Source organism: Engystomops pustulosus, chromosome 2, assembly GCF_040894005.1.
Source record: "Engystomops pustulosus chromosome 2, aEngPut4.maternal, whole genome shotgun sequence".
Classification (NCBI taxonomy): domain Eukaryota; kingdom Metazoa; phylum Chordata; class Amphibia; order Anura; family Leptodactylidae; genus Engystomops; species Engystomops pustulosus.
In genome coordinates, this window is record NC_092412.1 from 110,760,380 (window position 1) to 110,782,807 (window position 22,428).

Here is a 22,428-nt window from a genome sequence, read left to right on the forward strand (position 1 = left end):
TTTTACATCATTGGCATACACAGTAGAGAGAGAGCCCAAAAGCAAATGTATTTGCCACTATGGACACAGACCTTGCCACATAGGGAATACTTTTTTCTGTATTACACATTTCTGTCTCTGCTTAATAAGCGCAAGTTCAAGATTTGAGACAAGGAATCTCTGGGTGGAAGATATGATGGTGCTGGGTGTCATTGGGAGAACATAGCAGGTAATTGAGCACAAAGTAACATACTCTGGTACACAAAGCTTATTAGTATTAAGAGTAAGAGGGACAAAGATCTGGACTGCTACTGAATTACCCTGACCCCCTGGACCTCCGCGGACGATGACACAAGCCAACACCTGGGACCGGAATCTAAGTGGCACCCGGTTTTCACCACAGCCCACGGCAAAGCAGGTTGGACTTGCTGCGGCGTGGTACCACCAGGTCATTCCACAGGTGCGACTTTGTCCACGGTGGCAGCCAAGGCAAGTTTGTGGTCGGGGACAGGCAGGAGATTAAGACAGGTGGCAAAGGTTCAGGGTCAGAGGTAGAGCAGAGGGTCAGGGCTGACAGTGGAGGAGTGCAAATGGGAACAGGTCCGGGGTTACAACGGGAGAATAAAACACAGGAATATAGCGAGGGTACAAGCTTTCACTGAGACATAAAGCACGAAGTTCCGGCAGGGAATGCTGGCTTTTATCAAAATCCTGCGTACTTGCTTATAATCTGTTAATGGAGCTGATAGACTCTCTTGTATAAACTGTGTCAACCCAATGGGTCTTTGCTTTATTTCAAAGAAACACTACACCCTCCAATAAGATTAATGAATGTTAATAAAGTAATTAATTATCTGAAATCATGTGCATTACATGAACAGCAGATAAATCTACTGTTTATCTAATCTACTAACATATATTTCTATATTGTTTAAATATGTTTATTGTTTTAAACTGAGATATTATGATTTTCTTACAGGATGTTATATTAACACTCCAAGAAAAGCTTTCAATAAAGTGCATTGAGCACTTTTCCTTGATGCTAGAGCAAAGAACCGAGGGAGCTGGAACCAAACTTCTTTTGTTGCATGAACAGGAGACACTAACTCAGGTACATTTATCTTCCTAAACTTTGCTAAAATAAAAGAAAAATAAAAATTTGATTTATTTTTGTTGCATATAAAAATTAAAGATGTCAACTAATGTATATGTCTATTTAGGCCACACCCATTTTCCTATAAAGTTGAGTGCAGAATAAATGTGGGACATGGACTGTGTACCAGGCTGTTTTTTGAATAATGCATATGCTCTATAGTTGTTAAATGAATAAACAATTGTAAAGTTGAATACGCAAAATAAAGTGATATTTTTAATTTACATATAATAAAGTTTATTGAAAAGTTGATACAATTGTTGAATTATTATTCATTTACATTAAAATAATAATAAATAAATACATACAAATGTGTATATAGCATGTATATCCCAATTAATCCCAATTGTTATATAATTTCTAGGTGACTCAAAGACCCAGCTCACATATGATGAGATGCCTGTTCAGAATTAGCTTTGTTCCAAAGGATCCAATAGACTTACTGCGAAGGGATCCTGTTGCCTTTGAATATTTATATGTGCAGGTAAGAGATATTCTGTAGCACATTGCCACATGTTTTAGATCAGTGATGGGCAACCTTTTGAGCTTGGTGTGTCAAAATTCGTCAAAAAACCGAGCATAACTCGGGTGGTGTGTCACCTTGAGAAAAAAACCCCTAATTTTGTGATATTTAGAGTTTAAATAACAAATACGTATAGTTATTTAACTTACCTGCTTAGTGACTTCTTTGTTAATCTGTCAGTTGGTTTCTTTTGTTGGTCTTGCTGTTATTTAACTTGTGTGGGGTGCCATGAACTAAGATAAGTGAGGGTGAGGGGAATTCTTCCAGTGATGGCGAACCTGTGGCAGTCCAGCAACAGCTAGTTTTAAAGACATTTGTGTCCTGAGAAGTGCCCCCCAAAGAGTGTACATCACAGCCCAGCCCGGCAGAGCTCAACTCAATAAATTAACTTACCTAACTGGCACAGGCTCCAACGACACCACGAGCCTCCTTTACTCCTCTTCAGCTCCTGTGTAGATGTTCCCACGCAGGCACAGCATAGGTTGCGTCTTTGCGAGCTGGGGCTGCTCTGTCTCCACGATCCACTCTGGCGTCATTGGGCGGCCTCCGCAGAGCAGGATAGGAGGACAGGAGCAGCAGCTGCGATCTTTCTGACTGAGATGCAGCCGCTCGCTGCAGACCACATCGCCAACTGACCGCCCGACCGGCCCCAGACAACAGACAACTGCACTACAGCAATTTTTCTCCAGCAGCCGTGTGTCACTGGAAATGGCTACGTGTGTCAGTGCTGACACGCGTGTCATAGGTTGGCCATCACTGTTTTAGATCCAATGTGGTTTAAAGCTGAAGGTAAATGCCAGCATTATACTATTCATATTATTAGCAATTATGTAAAATAGTGATACATTGTTGTTGTATACACAACATACCATGAGATAAAGATAGGTGAATGTCCTATCATATAGGCCAGATGTGATCTTACTAGATTTTGATCATCTCCATTACATTGAGCTCAGTCTTCACTGACATTTCTGTAATGCTTCTTTATCTGAAAACCTATGGCCTACTTGATATAACACTTTGACACCAATGCTATTTATTACGCTCTTCAGCCAAGTTAAGCACATCCGTTTTAAAATACTTCATGATATTGTCTAGAATTCTGAGCCTAAAGCCCCATCTGTTGGTCAATTACAGAGCTGCAATGATGTTGTTCAAGAGAGATTTGGGCCGGAGCTGAAATATGACATTGCACTGAGACTGGCAGCATTACAGATGTACATCGCAACAGTTACTACTAAGCAAACACAAAAAATCTCATTAAAGTATATTGAGTAAGTATCATGATAAATCTGCTGCTGTATCCTCAATACTGTTTATATTACTAAAAGTACAGTACGTAATAGACCAGAGATTTAGAGTCATAATACATTTGTTTTATATAATCTCATTCATAATGGTAGATTTTTATTTTATGATAAATAAACATTTTAGTTTACGGTCACTAGTAGCATGAAAAAGACTGGATTCATATTATCAAATTAGATGTCTGACAGGTTTAGGGTTGTTAATACAAGTAAGTACAAATCTGTTGTTTATTTAATATAGAATAAAATATAAAATAACATTTCAAATAAACCAGTTATTATCATTGTATACAGTGAAGGAAATAATTATTTGCTGCCTGGCTGATTTTGTAAATTTGCCCACTGACAAAGACATGAACAGTCTATAATTTTAAGGGTAGGTTAATTTTAACATTGAGAGATAGAAGACAGGATAATGTAGAGAATCTCCATGGGTAATCGTTTCAAGACTGGAGGTAGATTTGCTCTCCAGTTCAGAACTGAACAGGGTAAGGATCTGCCATGTAATACAGTGGGGCAGATTTACTTACCCGGTCCTGTCGCAATCCAGCGGCGCGTATTCCGACGAGGATTCCCGTCTTCTGGCGATTTACTATGGTCGTGCACCCGATGTGCAACCGGTGTCGCTGCTGCGCCAAGGTCCTGCGAGGTCCGCCGGAGTTCACCATCCTATTCCTGGTGCATGTAAGTGTGTGCCAAGCCATCCTTTTCTTTTTTAAATAGCGCAGTTTTTCCGAATCCGTCCGGTTTTCTGATGGCCACGCCCCCCCCCCTGTTTGTCACATGCAAGCAGGCGCTGATGCGACACAATCCGATCGCGTGTGCCAAAAACCCAGGACAATTTGGCGCAAAACGGTAAAACCCAGCGGGAAAATGTGATTCGAACCCTTAGTAAATGTGCCCCAGTGTCTCAACGTTTGGACTGAAAGCCCACTCTACAGTGACCAAACCTCTCATTAACAGAAAAAAAATCTTTGATGAAGCTGTAATCATTGACAGCACAAAATTGCGAAAATCCACTTGTCACAGGGTCAAAAAAAATTAGACTGTAGTATTATAAAATATACCAGTTCCGACTTACATAGAAATTCAACTTAAGTACAAACCTGAAGAACCTATCTTAAACATAACCCAGGGGCTGCCTGTATACAACTAACACAGCGGTTCTCAACCTGTGGGTCGCGACCCCGGCGGGGGTCGAACGACCAAGACACAGGAGTCATGACTCTATTACGATTCGCTGCAAAAACTGAATAAAACATGTGTGCAATAAGCACACATTTCTTGAGGACCTGTCGGCTGCTTTATACAGGGGAAGCTTGAGGACCTGTGGTGATGTCATCATCACATGACCCTCTGGCTTCTCCTCTATACAGACTCCTGCGGAACAGGACTGCTCTGCTCACAGTAAGGAGAAACTACAACTTCAAGTAGCAAGGGGGCAGGAAGGGGGGCACTACACCTGGGGGCAAGAATAGTAGTTATATTCTTGAACATAGAAGGCAGTATTATAGTAGTTATATTCCTCTACATAGGGGGCAGTATTATAGTAGTTATATTTTTGTACATAGGGGGCAGTATTATAGTAGTTATAAATAGCAACGAAGTAACAGCGGTGCTGGCACTACCCGCGTGCGCTTAAAAGTCTTAGGTGTGATAGGACCATTCGGAGCAAAGACAACTGGCGCTTTACTGCAGGGATGTGAAGACAATGGTGGTGCTCAACGTAGAAGAGCAGCAATCGCAGATGAAACAAGAGAGTCGTGGCACTCACCAATGCAGTCTTCAAGCTTTATTCACATATAAGCAGGTGATACAGGACGCCGACAAGCGGCAAGGCGACGGGCCGTTTCGCGCTCAGTAGCGCTTTCTCTAGCCTCTGACGTCATCCTTCCGGGAGTAGTTATATTCTTGTACATAGGCGTCAGTATTATAGTAGTTATATTCTTGTACATATGGTGCATTTTTATAGTCGTTATATTCTTGTACATGTTTTGGGGTCACCGCAACATGAGGAACTGTATTGCGGGGTCACAGCTTTAGAAAGGTTGAGAACCACTGAACTAACATAAATCCGACATTTAGTTACGTTGTTGGCCACCTACAGGTAGACAAGGAAAATTCATAGTTCATATTACATTTTACTTAGGTAAACCTATTCACCATAAATACAACCAGTGGAAATAAACAAATTCTGTATAATTTTCTTCAGAAAGGAATGGGGACTCGAGACTTTCCTTCCATCTGCTGTTCTACAAAGCATGAAAGAAAAAAACATAAAGAAGGCCCTGTCACACCTTGTTAAAGCTAATCAGAACCTGGTCCCCCCTGGCAAAAAGGTAAATAATTTATATAGATGGAGAATATTGAAAAAAATTGTATTATTCTATATCAGCAGAGCGCATGATTCACTTTTTGTAGTCCCATAGTAAAGTAAGCCATTAATCAGTTCTGAGTAGGTAGATTCCCAATGGTAGATTTCCTTTAAGGTAGATTTTATTCTAGCTTAATATCCTAAAATCTATCCTAATACTATCCTTCCCTAACCCTACAACAATTTCTAACCTAATCTACAGTTTATCTATCTAATATGGAAATTTTCCAGAGAGACTACTGGGGCGTGGAGAAACCTCTCCAGGGAGTGTGAGCAAAGGCTACTCCTCGCCCCAGTAGCCTCTGTGATCCTTCCCTACCTGTGCGTGGCTATGTTGTATCTGGCGCTGAGCTCTGTGCATACACCCATCGTTACTTACACCTGGTAGTGAAGCCGGAGCTCCGGCAGCCGGAGGTGCACTAGATTCAACTTTGACACGCATGGATAGGAAATATCACAGAGGCTTCTGGGGTGTGGAGTAGCCTTTGCTCCGGCTCCCCGTAGAGGTAATTACATGGCCCAGTAGTCCTCCAATTTCCAAATCCAGCCTTGTCAAAGACAACTCGTTCTTTAATGAGGCATGGTAATAAAGTAGCCTCTCTAGAAAATAATCATATTAGACAGATAAACTGTAGATTAGGTTAAATATTGCTATAAGGCTCAGGAACTATAATTTAGGGATTAGGATATTTATTGGGAACCTACCAACAAATGTACCTTAATAGGTAGATTCCTGATGGTAGGTTTTCTGTCATGCTTTAGCATTGTTTCTATCTTTATTATAACACCAACAGAATTATACTTTTCTATAATATAAAGGTCCTTTATGGATGTGACATATACATAGTATAGGTAATCAGTATTGGGGTGGAAGCCCCACTGTTACTGCTGTTAAAGGGAGTCTACCATCTCCCCTAGCTGGAATGCACAACATTGTAAAGGAAATTAACTTTGAGCTAGTTTGTGCATCCTGGTTCCTCATATATGGGCAGTTACATCATAAAGGAGACACCCTGAACATTGGCAGCAGCAAAACATATGGTGGGATACATTGCAGCCCCTGTTGTAGGTAAACCCGGCCTTATGGGCACCAAATCCAGTTATAACAACAGTTAGGTTGAAGGCAACATACTTCATTTAGAAGGGGATTATGCAGGGCAAACTGTATCCTCCGCATGCATGCCCCAGACAAATGAACCTGTTTATCTATATGCTGTCATTGAAATTCATATAGTGAACATCATATAGAGAGAGCTATAGCTAAATATATTCATTGCTAGTGTAAACAATTAAGTATTTTGCTCACAGGATACATACAGATATCTCAGGAGGTCCCAGGGTAGGTTGCAAGGTTTGTGTCTTAGTTATGGAATATGAATGGCTAATCCTTTAGGCCCCAGAAAGTGGATCTAATCCTAACAGGATATTTTGATCTGTCCCTAAATCCTAGTAACTGGGTCCAAAAACAGAACCTAATTTGAATCTCTCTCCTCTTAAGATCTACCCATCTGCTCTGCCCAATGGGCAGCGTTATTTTGCAGGCGGTTGACACATTTCACATAAATCTCCTATATTTTATTGTCTGTGGCCATAATTTTCTCCTAAAAGAATTTACATCAGGCAAATACTTTTGCTGACTGTTTTATTTTTCTTTCTCTTCACAGTTGTCTGCTCTACAAGCCAAAGTGCACTATCTGAAGTTTCTTAGTGACTTGCGCTTATATGGTGGCCGTGTATTTAAAGCAAAGTTGGTTGTAAGTGGTATATTTTTTTCATATAAAAACTCAGTATCTCATTAATTATGTCTGTCATTGATTACTCTACTAATAGGCTTGTGGCATCAATAAATATGAAAATAATGGTGTAAGCTATTGAAACGGTCATTAGTTTCTCCTAATTCTCGGTAATTCTACTTACCGTATATACTTAAGTATAAGCCGAGTTTTCCAGCACAAAAAATGTGCTGAAAAAACCTGACTTGGCTTATACTCAAGTCTAAAAAAAAAAAGTGTCCTCACCTTCCAACATCCCCTCTTCTTTCCATCGATGTTCTGGCTTCAGCTGCCCGGGAGGTTGTCGGAAAGTGAGTACACATTAAATTTTTTTCTTATAGGCTGAGCATTCATCTGGGAGGGGCTGCAGGGTGTATACTGGGAACAGGGGGCTGCTCGTTATATACTGGGGGCAGGGGCTACAGGCTATAAACTGGAGGGGCAGTGGCTGCAGGCTATATACTGGGGCAGGGGATGCGGGGAATATATTCAGGGAGTCAGGGAAGGGGCTGCAGGTTGTATACTGGGGACAGGGGGCTGCTGGCTATATACTGGAGGCAGGGGCTACAGGCTATATACTGGGGGACAGGGGCTGCCAGTGATATACTGGGTGTATGGGTTGCTGGATATATACTGGGGGTCAGGGGCTGCAGGCTATAAACTGGTGGATAGGGGCTGCTGTCTATATACTGGGGGGCAAGGGCTGCAGGTTATATGCTGAGGGCTGGGGGCTGCAGGCTATATACTGGGGGCAGAGGCTGCTGGCTATATACTGGGGGTAGGGGCTGGCAGGCTATATACCAGGGCAGTGGCTGCAGGCTATATACTGGGGGCAGGGTCTGGCAGGCTATATACTCGGAGCAGGGGCTGCTGGACATATACTGGGGGCAAAGGACTGGCTGTATGCTGGGGGCAGGAGCTGGCTGTCTACATACTGGGGACAATGGGCTTCTGGCTTTATACTGGAAGCATGAACTGGCAGTTTATATACAAGGCTTATGCTGGAGTCAATAGGTTTTCCCATTTTGTGTGTTAAAATTCGGTACCTCGGCTTATAATAAGGTTGGCTTATACTCAAGTATATACGGTCATTTTCTCCATAAATATATACAATTCCAGAATTGATTTTCACAGCTGCACAACTGTAGATGTGGTATTACTTAGAATTTAAATACATCCCATATCCATATTCATTTAATCAGCAAATGCATTTATAACTTTAACACAATTTATTTTTAGCTTTGCCATGAATGATTGGGCAGTAGGCCAGAAACACGTAACTCTTTCATTTCCTTCTACTTACAGCAGGGGGAAAAACATTCTGATGTTACTTTGTTAGTTGGTCCACGATACGGCATCAGCCACGTAATCAACACAAAAACAAATCTGGTTGCGCTGCTTGCAGACTTCAGCCATGTCAATCGAATTGAAATGTATACAGAGGATGATGAAACTGTGAGAGTAGAGCTTCATGTTCTCGATGTGAAGGTCAGTGCAATTTTTCATGTCCTCATAGAAACAGTTGTGAGATTATAAAAGCATCTGCATTAAGCAACATACATTCACTCTTTGTTTCATTGCAGCCAATTGGTAAGATCAAAAAAGTTTATTTGTTTTTTGCCCATTAATGTACACTCTGTAACCCATCTTGACAGAAGATATTTTTGCTAATTTATTTAAGAAAATCTGAAGTATCACATGGTCATAAGTATTCAGACCCTTTGCTGTGACACTAATATTTAACTCACATGTATATTTCCTTATGATCCTCATTGAGATGGTTCTACTCCTTCATTGGAGTCCAGCTGTGTTTAATTAAATTTATTGGACTTTATTAGGAAAGGCACACACATGCCTACACAGCTCACAGTGCATGTAAGTGCATATGACAATCATGAGGTCTAAGAAACTGCCCAAGACGCTCAGAGACAGAATTATAGCAAGGCACAGATCTGGCCAAGGTTACAGAAGAAATTCTGCAGAACTCAGTGTTCCTAAGAGAACAGTGGCCTCCATAATCCTTAAATGAAAGAAGTTTGGAACAACCACAACACTTCCTCGACCTGGCAGTCCAGCCAAACTAAGCAATCATGGGAGAGGTAAAGAAGAATCCCAAGATCACTGTGGCTGAGCTCCAGAGATGCAGTAGGTATATGAAAGTTCCACAAAGTCAACTATCAGTCAGAGCTTTATGGCAGAGTGTGCCGATGGAAGCCTCTCCTCAGTGCAAGACATATGAAAGCTGCAAACAGTTTGCAAAAAAATGCATTAATGACTCACAGACTATCAGAAATAAGTTTTTTTTGTCTGTTGAGATGAAGATTGAACTTTTCGTGTTAATGCTAAGTGGTATGTGTAGAGGCACAGCTCATCACCTGACAAATACAATCCCAACACTGGAACATGATGGGGCAAGCATCATGCTATGGGTTGTTTATAGGGTTGCTTCAGGGTTGCATCAGCAAACATATCTACATTTCTGTTTTTTGGCCACAATGAAACAAAGTGAACAATTTAAAGGAGTCTTAATACTTTCTGTACCCACTGTATGTCCAGATATCTTCTATAAAATACTTTTGCATGGCTCCAAACAGGAATATAGGAAAACAATGTTCTTCTGATAAAGAAAAATAGATTTAGACTTTATAGCCACACATTATACTATGATCTATTTGTCAATAAGCCAAATTAATAAATATGAACTTGGGGTTCTTAGTTACATTTTGCTCCCATTGCATAAACCCACTAACCTTTTCACATTGATTACAGCATGAATGCCTCAGCATGCTGTATTTACTATAGCCTCCAGTAAACGGGCTGAGAATAGAGCTGAGATCTCTGAGATTTCTTGCTAGAGCACATACTCGCTAACAGAAATTACAACATGGCCGGAGCCTCTTAGTAAATGTCCAGTGTGTCAGTGGGGGTAATATTAAGTGCCAACTCACAGCTCCTTTTACTCAGTGATGGTCAGTGTAAAATTCTGGAGTGTGGTTGGGTCTCTCTAAGCAGACACTACATGATCCATCTAGTTCTATGTGTTGACAATGTGGTTAGATTATCAGGGTACAAGGTTTATCTACACTTTCAATTAGTTTATGAACATTGTACTAGTAGCTGGCATTTGAAAAGAGAAATGAGACAGATCAGAGTTGATATATAATATGCATCTCATGGATCGTATGACTTTCTCCCCTCTGCTATCACAGCCATTAAATACTGTCAGCTCTACTCTATACATCCCTCCCTCTTCCCTGGATAAAGAACTTATTTGCCTGTAGCTTGCAGCTTTACACTCTTCACACTGTGTACATGCTGGCAGGAAGTCAGTGTCTGTGTCAGTGTGTGAGAGCTCATCCTGGAAGGAAGCAAAGGGATAGAGAAGCTCAGTAAAGCATCAGACATGATGGCTGCCAACCATAAAGTCAGAAGATACAGGGTCGGGTCGGAATTGTGTACACCAGGACTGATAGAGACAGGTTGGAATTATATCTGTAAAATGCTGTACTATTGTTAATAACGCCCAGTGTAGAATTTTGTGTTGTGTGGGGTATAGTGCAGCGTGAGCCACAAATGTGTCTTGGACACAACTTAAATACATGTGCAAGCAGTTTGCTCTGAAAAGAATGTGCAAAGTCAGTTAGAAAATTGGTGCAGAGTCTTTAGTAAATCTGGGCCTATAACTCCTAAGACTTACCAAAATGTTCTGAACGGGGTGGCACAGTGGCTAACATTACAGCCATGCAGCGCTGTGGACCTGGGTTCAATTCCCAGGGTCAACATCTGCAAAAACTTTGTATGTTCTCTCTGGGTTTGTGTGGGTTTCCTCCGGGTCTTCCGGTTTCCTCCCACACTCCAAAATACACCTGTTAGGTTGATTAGATTGTGTGCCCCATTGGGGACAGGGACTGATTATGAAGTGGTCATCAATATCATATAAATATGTCATGTAAACTAAAAAATATTTTACTAAGAGTGTTTTGGTTTGACAATATCAGTTTTATAAAAAGACAATATCAATTTGAACACATTATTTGTGCTGTAAATAATTATTTTGTTCTAGTTCTTAACGCATTTTTTCTTTTTTACAGCCAATCACACTACTTATGGAATCATCTGATGCCATGAATCTTGCCTGCTTAACAGCAGGTTATTATCGACTATTAGTTGATTCAAGACGATCAATATTTAATGTGGCAAATAAAAACATAACCAATCGAGAGTCAGGTAAGACTCAAGTATGGATTCCTTTACTTAGTATATATCTTATTATAAGTAAGCACCATAGTTTTAAATGACTGTGCAGAAATTATAGAGGTTGACCACTAATCACAATCTTTAACAGGGTAAGTATAAGACACTAATAGATGTATCCACATGCCCCTCTAACCATTGACAGGTGAGTGGTTATGCAGGAGGGGGCTTGCATACAGTAATATCTACATGGACCCCTCCATTTTCTGGAAGCATCGGTACCACAGAGTAGGCAAAGCAGTCTCCATACTTTGTACCGCCCCTTAAAATATATAAATTCTAAAAGAAAACCCCTTTTTAAATAGTTTGTTACATTTTAGTGGATAAATATATTTTGTAAACAAAGTATCATATTTAAAATTATATTAATTGCCGTTTATATGTTTTTCTATCTCTAGGAAATGAATTTCGCACTAAATTAAACTATCAAGATTGTGATTGGAATTATTTACCAAAGTCAGCTATTTTCCCTTATGAAGAAAATCAGGAAGTTCAACAAATATTCACAGACTTGAAACAACGTAACATTGAAGTTTCAGAAAATCCACTTTGTCATAAAGACCATCAGAGTTTGTACATAGAGACTACATTTAATTCAGGAGAACTTGATCAGCAATTAACCAAACAATGTGACCATATAGATTTGGAAAACAGCCTCAGTGTAAACCAACCAGGATTGCTATCGCTGTCAGGAATAGAACATTCTAATATAGCACAAGACTCCCCAAGGAGTGCAAAGGTGTCTTTTATATTTGGTGACCATACTCTAGACACCATAAACCCACAGACACTTGGCTATGAAAGATTGATGGATGAAAGTCCAGAAATACTGGACAAACAAAATATAATTTACTTAAACAATGCCAATGACATTAAAGGCTTAGACTTGACACCAGATGCTGAAAGTATCCATTATGCTGCTAATGCTGTTTATGCAAATATTTCTGAGAGTAAAATGTTTGGGGCTGCTGAAGGAATTGAAGAACCACTTCTACATGATATATGTTATTCTGAAAACACAGATGATGTTGAGGATGAAGATGAAGCCAGTTGTGAAGAAGATATGATTGTGCCAGAGGATAACCGAACAGACATCCTTAGCATGTCTGGATCCAGTGATGACATCATAGATTTAACTTCTCTTCCACCACCAGAAGGAGATGACAATGAAGATGACTTCCTCTTGCATTCCTTAAACCTAGCGATTGCGGCTCCTCCTCCTGGATTTAGAGACAGCTCTGATGAAGAAGATTGTCAGAATCAGTCTGCTTCCGCTGTCAACACGTCTAATGATGATATTCCCGTATCGCTTATTGATGCAGTACCAACAAGTGCAGATGAAAAATGTGAGGCAATTCTAGAAGAAACTGTGGTTTCAAATCTTCAAGCGATGCAAGAATTGGCTGTGTCAGAGGACAGTCAAGCCGATGACACCTCAGGTTCTTTCACCATTGTGACGTTCATTCATTAGTGCACAAATTCCATCATATCATCCCTATGAGCCATCCCATTATTTTTATGTTTATGTTACAGTTCATCATAGTCCAACCATTTGTTCATTGTATCCATTGGACCTGCCATATTTTTATCATTTTTGACATTTTATATGAAACACTCATGTTTTTTTTTAAGGTATGACTATGGTGTGTTATTGAACAGATAACAAAGTTATTCTGTTTTGTCTCTTTTTTTTAAATAATTTTTTTCCCTTCTTTTTGTCTCAAACACACAGGTGTTACAATATTAAGAGCATATAGCCCTGAATCCTCTTCAGATTCTGGAAATGAAACAAACTCCTCAGAAATGACAGAGAGTTCTGAACTAGCTTCAGCGCAAAAGCAAACAGAAAATCCAGCACGTGCAATATTTCCCAACAATGAAGGATACCAGACACTTATGCCAGAACAGACAGAAAACTCTGTAGCTAAAAATCTACCTGGATGCATGCCTGTTAAGTCTTCTTCTTCCTTAGCTAATCGGCAGGCTGTGGAACTCCAGTCAAAAGCTGTGCCTTCTAAACAGATACTTCATTCTGATAACATAGAAATGGAGCCAGAAACCATGGAGACAAAATCTGTTACTGAATACTTCAACAAGATGCAAATGGGCTCTTTGGTGTATGCTTCCAAAAGGAAAAGTAAACCAGACACAGATGTAAAAACACATTTTGATGTAAATGTTACTGTTAAAAAGCAAGTGGGTAAACGAATAGAAAATGATGGCGAACTGAAAACGAGGTTCGAAACGCTCCCTTCAAAAGACTGTCAGCTCCTGAGCAATTTTCATTTAGAAAGAACTGCATTTCGGAAAGACAATCAACGATGGTATAATACCACTGAAAAGGGTGCAATAGAAAAAATGCCAGCAGGGTCGGTGTATGTAAAGACATTACCAAGGCTTTCTGGGGTAGGGAAAATGGAATTTGATACTAAGGATGACTCAAATATGGAAACCTCCCTTTCAGAGCAAGAGGATATATTTATTTCCAATGCAGCTTTTATTTCTTCTTCCAAAGAACTTTGTAGCTCTGACACTGATGGTACTTCTACCGAGCACATTTCTAAGTTAACAGAAAATGATCAGAACATAAATCGCATTTGTGATTATCACATCGCCAAGAACATGTCAACATTTCATAATGAAGGACATTTTTCTCTGCAAAGTTCCCAATGTTCTTCTGTAGATGCAGGTTGTAGCACTGGTAGCAGTTCATGTGCAACTCCTGTACAATCTCCTTTGTGTACTTCTGATGTCAAACTTATTCTCTCGGATGGATCAGGAAGGAGCGGGAGTTACATGAACCCTGAAGAAAGACAATCAATGCTTCCAAATCATGGGGCATCATATCCCGAAATGCACCAACAAGGGGACACTGCTTGTCACAGGATGAATGTGCCTGTTTCACATACTGCAGTGAATGCAGACCCACAGTTTGGAACCCTGAGAGATGGAAGTCAGCGAATGTCTAAAATTAAAGAAACCACAGGTACATCACTAATTGGTTTTTAGAACATTTGATTATTATAATTTATAGATATGATTTTATGATTAATCTTATAATCATTTACGTTTTATCTTCTGTAACTATAATATATTTATCAATAAACCTTCTTTTTACAGATACACTAATTATTTCCAGGAGTTTAGGTATTAATTCAGGCTATGAGTGGTGCCACATCACAGTAAGGAGCCAAACATGCAACAGTAAGGTGACCGAACCAGATTGCGTCTACCATTGTGATCTATGGCACTTGGTCACGGTATCTAGCCAGGTTACCACGCCATGTAACATAGGACATGTCCTATCTATTGCCAGAGTTGCACCCTGCTTCAAAATAGAGCATAAGGGTGTGGAGCATTTACCCCTACCTTCTTCTCTGCCCAGCCATGTGCTACATCGGCGTTACGTCCTCAGCATGCATGCGGTCATGTGCATGAGGGCTTACATCTGTATGGCACCTTTATGCTCCAGGTGGCTTAAGCTTACTACTAAAACTTGGCTACATCAGCTTGACGCCCTATTTATTACATATGTTATATACCATAAGTTTTTATTTCTAAAGAGTATTGCCCAGTTGGGCAAGATCCTCTTCTAAGATCCAATTTCTTTAAAATATATTTTGCAAGACAAAGAAAAAAAAAACAAGCAGTGGGAGTTAATGCAGCTACAACAACAATGGGAAGCATTTTCAAATTATAAATGTGTGGGCTTTTGCGGAAATTTGTGCAATTTTTTAAACCAGTTTCCCTTACTTATTTTTTTGCAAAATGAAAGAGGCTTATCCCCTGAGCAGTTCTTAGATATACTTATCAAGTTTTTCTTAAATAGTGAAGTATGTTTGGAGAAAAGCTGCAGAGTCATGTAAAAGAAGCCAACATACAGGTGCACAGTTTAAGTGTGCCTTTTATATTTGACTTTCAATATACAGTACCTGCTGCTGTAAAATAACACAAGGCATATACCAAAGGCCAAAATACAGTTAAACAAAATACAGAGAACTGAAAAGTTTAAAGGAAACCTACCATCTCGGATCTACTTATTAAGGCAGATCCGGTGGCATGTTCCTCTAATAAATGCGATTAGGGCTAATCCTTCAGTGCCCAATAAGCTTAAAAATCTTTTATAGCCCTAATATGCAAATTAGTGAAAGAGGCTACTTGTCTGTGGAGTAGCCAGAGCTGATCTCCTATCCTGAGATCTTCAACTGCATGTACTCTGCTCCAAAGGCTTCGGGACCCAGCATGATTTAGGACTGTTGGGTTCTACTTTTAGACCTTCTTTTAGCTGGCCTAAATGCAACATTTTGGAGCAACCTCCATGGTTTTTTGACACACGGGCTAATTTCCATACAACCACTTCCCCATTTTTTGGTGCTAAACATATGAATTCCTCTCATTGTGTAGTCCTATGTAAACCTAACATGAGTAAAATAACAATGCTTTAAGCTTATTTCATAAATTGTATATATTCTGAAGCACAGAATATAAATGTAAATGAGATTCGTGTAAAAGAACACTGATCAAAATTAGAAACCATTCTCAGATACCTGTAATTTATCGGTGTTAATCTGAGACTTGATGCTAATTTCCTGAATTATCTGTCAAACCCCATTTAACTGGCAGCCTAACTTTCAAATTTGCGCTGACTGTTTCAAAATGACTGAAACCCTCTGGCACCAAGACTGTAATTTCTGGAATATTTCATCTTTACAACATCAAGAACTTATTCAAGTCCCCTAAAAAGGTTATTCGCCCTTGAAAGACAAATGAAAGAGAGGACAGAATAATGCAGAGAATCTCCATATAGTTGTCTGGTATCTCAAGATTTTTGAAGATTGTTTTTGCCCATTTTGAATTTTGTCGATTACAGTGACATCTGTCAATGAAAATTACTTGAATTGCAGATTAAATCATTGTAACTTTTCCTGGGTAATCCGAATCTGCAATAAAAATTGGGCTTCCCCAGGGGGTGGGGGTAGAAGACCAAGTTTGGTATCATTGGCTAGAATATTGAAAAACATTTGACACATATATTTTTAGTTTTTCAACGTGTATTTTCCACCACCCCCAACCTTTTTGTTAAACCCTGTATAAAACATGGTAGAAATGTTTTATCAATGTGTCGCAATTGTAAAACAGGGGCAAGATGACCCCAATGACTACATATTCTAAATGTTTATATTTGCTTGTATGCTTTACAAGAAGTCTAGGGCTAAGTATTATCATTGTACTGTACTGCAGTAGGTTCATTTCTTATGTTTTGGATCTTATATGCCTTACAACAAAATCATGTTAATAGTTGCCATGCCATTCTGTATGAAATTGGCTAAGATGGATATCAGATTGACTTTTTTATTATATTGCTTCTAATTGTTTTTCCATGAAAACATTTGTACATCAGATATAACACCATATTCGTTTATTACATATATTTTATCATTTTACAATGTTTTCATAAATGCTTAACAAATATCTCTGCTTTTCTACTACCCCTAGTGTAGCTTTGACAGAGCCTGCAAAAGGAAGAAGAGATGGCATGGCTGCAGCTACTATTCAACAACCAATAGGCGATCCTATTGTATCATCCAGCATTTGCTCAGAATCAAATGTGCCAACTCTGAACCAAGACTCTCTCCATTTTCACCGAGGAATCCAGGCCAGTGCAGCAGAAATAAGTTCCCACCAGTATGACATCATGGGTGGAAGTTTAAAAATGCCACATAATAGAAAAGTACTACGAAGAAGCAGCAGTGTAATATCAAGATCCTCAGGCACGGAGGTAATGGAGAAGAAAATCTCTTCAATAAGCTTGTGTTTGGATGGGATGGAGACAGGACCAGCCAGGTCCGAAAAGAGACTTGAGATTCCGCTAGGGAAAAAAATTTCCAAAAGTTGTTCTCATAGCTCTGTGAATTCACTCAGTGAAAGCAAAGATAATAAACGGTCAACTTCAACTGGCTCTATGCAAAAGGTACAAAAACAGTCTAGGTCACTGCCTTTGTTGAAAATAGATGCTAGTAACTGGAGATGTCGGGGTCCCTTCAGTTACTGCTTCCAAAATAGGGGAAAGAATCCTGATGATGAGGAAGATGAGTTTGAAGAAGTAGACTATGGTAATAACAATGAAAATAAGGAACTATCATGTGTTTATGTACCACAGTCACCAGTGGAAGCTCAAAAAGTAGAGATTGTATACGCACCAAGTGGTAGTATAGATATAGAATCACCCAGAGCCAGTATAGTAATGACCACAAAACACTCTGAGGAACAAGTTGCTGGGCAAACTGAACTGAGTGTACAGAACATGGACTTTGATGAAAAAATTACCCGAATAAATGCACTAAAAGAAAAAGTTTATGCAATACCTGATGGGTTTCATGCTGCTCAAAGAGATGCGAATGAGTTACTCTGCCTAATACGATCAACCCATACAGGAAAGGGGGAAGATGCAAGCTTAGATTCCCATGATCAGGAGCTGTCCCAATATAAGCAACGACTGTCTGTTGAATCACGACAGCTAGGAAGTGCCTGCAGGAATATGGCTGCCACAGACAAGAACCCAGAGGAAATTCTGTGCGCTATGACCTCAAGTTTTCAAATTCTCTGTTGTCTAACAGAGGCTTGCATGCGATTAGTAAAAGCGGTGAATTCTGAATCACAACAACAAGAGATTGTAGCGAAAATAGATGAAGTGGTATTGAACTATATTTGTCTGTTGAGGGCTGCAGAGTCTACATCCGCAAAGATGTTCAGTGATCCCAGTGTTAAACTGATGGCTCGACACTCCAGTACTATGGCTGCCGTTGTAAGCACACTAACCCGTTCTCTTAAAATGCTTTTGAACAAATAAGCTAAGATAGTCACATCATAAACTACCTGAAGAAAGCCATACATAAACCTTTTTCTTGACATATGTATAGATCAGTGTAAATTGCATAACTCCCTTGTCCCTCCCTCCCTTCCATCCAAGAGCACACATTGTCCCTCCTCTAGACACCATACCGAGAGAATGGCATTACCTGTCAGCTAAACTGTTGATGTGATGCAGCCTCATGTAAACACTTAAGAATCTAAGCGCCTAATGAACCTCAACTACTTATCTTGCATTATCTGCAGGCTTACTACATTAGCAGTTACACCCTGCTGCATCTTCCTCTTTTCCTTCCAGCCCAGTCACATTAGAGATAGCAAATGGAATCATTATGTAAATAACAGTATTTAATATTTTAAATTATAATTTTTAAGCTCTGAAAATAATAAAATATGTTTCAAATCCAAGAAGGTATTATGATTTACTAGAGAATATATATATATATAATAAATTAAATTTTTTTTGTTTATTCTGTCTGTGTTGCATTATTTAGAAAAATAATTCCCAATAGAAGATGAACACCAGTAATACAAACTACCAAAGGGGTGCTGCCAGTGATTGAGAATAAATCTAGAAGGCAGGAATCTATAGTAATAATATATCAAAGTATAACAAAGGAATATCATTTTATAAACAACGCAAAACGTACCACATAAAGCGAACTGACCAAGTGGTTGGTGGCCATGTGTGGCTTACAGGTCCACCCGTGCATGTATTGTAAACTTTAGTTTTTAAATTTGTCTTTTATGTGGTTCTTTTTTGTGTTGCTAATAAAATAATATTATATTGTAGATATATACTGTAGATATACCTTGGTGTGAGCTGTGATTTTTGCTTTTGCTTTTCCTTCATGCTTTTACATAATTTACAAAAAATGACACTTTTTAGAGCACCTTAACGACTAGGCTCTTTTTCTTTTTGTTTCAGTTTTTTGCCCCCACCTTCAAAAATCCATAATTTTTTTTCCATGTACAGAGCTGTAGGAGGATTTTCTTCTGCATAACAAATTGTACTTTCCAGTGACTGTAAATATTATTGTATGCCATGTACTGGTAAAAAAAATTATAAATGTGATGAAATTTGTGAAAAAAATGCATTTTTACGCAACCTTTGGGGGTCTGATCGCTTCTACCATATGCTGCAACATCTTCTGGCTCATTAGCATGACATTAAAAGTAGATTTTTAGAAGGATGGAAGCAATGGATAACAAATATAAGAAGATAACCACAGTCCCAGTGCCTGGATCTATAAGTAAGTAATGTTATAACGAGTAAGTGTTATAATGATTTTGTTGGTAGGTTTCCTTTAATAATGCAGGAGGATAGCTTTAGCTTTATTTCTTGTATGCTATTACAGATCCTATTTTTAAGAGAGACTAAATGGATTGGAGACTGACTGGAGAACAAGGAAGGTAACACATATGCTTCATGAAATACAATAACTGTCTCTCTCATGAAGGTACTCTCTTATATGGGGGATGTACCCTCTGGATCTACAAACAGAAGGCACTATTTTAAAATGTACTGCTCCTAGAATCTCCTCATTACCAATAATAATAAAATCAGATGGTAAAAAAACGGACATTCTGAACATACATCTCTGAACCTAGTACTAAATCAGCTGATTTTAGTCAGTATCATATAGACTCTATACAAGTCATGCACTTGGAAGCTCATGCATCTCAGTTAGGAGATAACAGTTTGTGGATAGTAAAGGCAAAGTGACTAGTGTTGAGTGGACCCAAACTGACGGAAAGATTCGATCCACCCCAAAATGGAAAATCCCACACATCACTGGGATTTAAATGCCGCCAGCAATGTATTTGCCAGGGACATTTAAAGAGTTAATCATGGGTGTTATTTGGTGAGGGTTCGGGTACCACACCATACAGAATGGGTTGGGCCGAAATCAGCTGAACCCAAATTTTTTCAGGTCCGCTCATCAATACCAGTAACTACTCCTTATCAATGAGAGCACCCACGTCAGCTTACAAAAAGCCCTAAATAACATCCACATAAACTCAAAAGTAGACAAAAAGAAAATAAAGTACTTAATTGACAAGTTATGTGACACAAGCATTATTACTCGTCATTAGTCATCAATCTATTTTTCATTTAGGATGACCAAATTTGAGGCTGACCCACTGCATCAAGGACTGTACCCTAGATTGAGAGGACCTCCTAAAATTGAGAGGATTTACAGTGGAAAAGGCATTTGAATGTCCTATTTGTACTGTGAGTAACCCCAGGCTAGGATAGGCTAAAACACAGATCCACAGACTTTACTGCATACTTTAGAGTTAAAGGGGTATTCCAGGAATATAAACGTCTGATACAAAAACCTTCAGTTCTCAGTAACTCCTCCTCCCTCTTATGCTCTGCTCCCAGTGATGATGTAACAGACTGTCCTACTCTGTTACCATAGTAATGATGTGTAACTGCCATCACTGCACATTGCCTCACTGCGATGGGTCTCACCACAACACTTGCGATACTGAATGCACTCTAACCAACTGACTACAGCCAAACATAGTGATGATCACATGACCTGTCCATACAGTTACAGGAAGTGATATGGACAAGTGACTAGCGGCCATCTTCTATCCTTTGTCTGCTCTGCGCAGAGAAAATTAATAGACTGATTAAAGGGCCAGTATCGTTTTAATTTTCCATTACAATGTATGTCCACAGCATTTTCTGCTAAGGGGAGGAAAATTTTAAATAACAACTAATTACATATTAGCTTATATTTTGAGTACCCACTTGTATATGAATTATGCTGATTCATGGAATACCCCTTTAAAGATTGCAAAAATAATTGGCAAAATCAGCAATATAAACGTTTCCGGAGCAAATGTACTACTTTCACTACAGAATGTTGACCGTGCCATGTTATATAAATTAACCTCAATATAACTTTCATGATGAATTTTGTTCATCAGCAGGGGATTTTCTTTCAATCCTAAGGTGATCAAGTAGGAATAATTTGTTATGATTAGAAGATGGTTTTACATTCAGCAATCTCTAAAATGTTGAGTCTGCTGATTATCCTGCTTAATCCCTGTATATATTTGCCCTGATGATAATGAGGTTCAACTTATAAAATTGTAAGTACAGGCAATTCACAATTCCAAACATTTTGGCATCAAGCAAGCCATAGTACTATGCCCTTGAAAACACTTAACAGACATTTAGAGCTTTACCCTCTCTGTTCTCTTGCTTCCTCCGGTCTTCTGCTTGGCTCTACTGTACTGTCCCACTCCGCATAGTATTTCTTGTCTGATGAAAGAAAAATCAATCCAGGTGCAAGGGATGACAATAATTTAATTCTGATATATGTGTTGGAAGGTAGATAAAAGCCCTACGCCAGTTCACACCTGAGGTGAACTGATGAAAGGGTTAATCCTAAACCCGAACATATAGCCCCGTAATAGATTTTTAACTGTGTCACCCACTCTGGTCCTGAATTGCAATGGTTCTTCATCCCATTAACATGATTTTTTCCTTTCTTTGTATTAATATATATATTTTTTTCGCTTTACATCTCACTCCTCTATTGGCTCCTACAATTTGTACTTGCAGCCTGTGTACCATTCTGGAAGCCTCTAGCATGTTCATTGGATGACATGGTTTTGTGCATAATTTACAGTAGCAACAAATATTCCCTTGTTCAGGTGTCTCAATGGCCCACATTTACTCAAATTAGTGTAGTCTGTACTATGCCTTGCAGCACTGGAGTCCTGGGTTCAAGTCCCACCCAGGTCAACATCTGCAAAGAGTTTGTATGTTCTCTCGTGGGTTTTCTCTGGGTACTCCAGTTTCCTCCCACACTCCTAAAACCCATACTGGTAGGTTGTTTAGATTGTGAGCCCCATGTGAAAAGGGACCACTTTGGCAAGCTCTGAGCAGCGCTGTGTAATCTGTGTGTGCTATATAAATAAAGAATTATTATTATGTGCAGCTTGTCTTCTGAATGTGCAGAGTGCATCAGCATCATCAATACTGGCAAATAAATGTTCTTCATTAATCCGGCACCCATGCACTGCTCTGGAAGTGTGCACCATTTTATTGGTGCACTTTGTTCATGTTTCGGAAAAGTGCAGCAGACAGAATTGTGTTGCACTCGCAAACCCCTTTAGGTGCACATTTTTTTTGTCTTGCTGGACACAGTGCAGCCGAGACACAAAACTGGTGC

The 22,428-nt window shown here is 39.3% G+C and overlaps 1 protein-coding gene across 6 annotated transcripts in view; it reads left to right on the top strand.

The window, feature by feature from the left end:
* FRMPD4 (FERM and PDZ domain containing 4) overlaps nucleotides 1-18,702 on the top strand; it is a 265,339-nt gene extending 246,637 nt beyond the window's left edge. For 4 of the 6 annotated variants that reach the window (XM_072135945.1, XM_072135947.1, XM_072135949.1 and 1 more), the window contains 10 exons: nucleotides 959-1,090; nucleotides 1,497-1,616; nucleotides 2,793-2,929; nucleotides 5,175-5,301; nucleotides 7,001-7,090; nucleotides 8,414-8,596; nucleotides 11,200-11,335; nucleotides 11,761-12,801; nucleotides 13,095-14,348; nucleotides 16,864-18,702. In XM_072135945.1, the coding sequence (XP_071992046.1) occupies nucleotides 959-1,090; nucleotides 1,497-1,616; nucleotides 2,793-2,929; nucleotides 5,175-5,301; nucleotides 7,001-7,090; nucleotides 8,414-8,596; nucleotides 11,200-11,335; nucleotides 11,761-12,801; nucleotides 13,095-14,348; nucleotides 16,864-18,212 (4,569 nt within the window). In that variant the 3' untranslated portion in view covers nucleotides 18,213-18,702. Of the gene's footprint in view, nucleotides 1-958; nucleotides 1,091-1,496; nucleotides 1,617-2,792; nucleotides 2,930-5,174; nucleotides 5,302-7,000; nucleotides 7,091-8,413; nucleotides 8,597-11,199; nucleotides 11,336-11,760; nucleotides 12,802-13,094; nucleotides 14,349-16,858 lie in introns of all 6 variants that reach the window. The other 2 variants (XM_072135948.1, XM_072135951.1) reach the window with 2 other exon arrangements.
* Nucleotides 18,703-22,428: the final 3,726 nt, after the last annotated feature.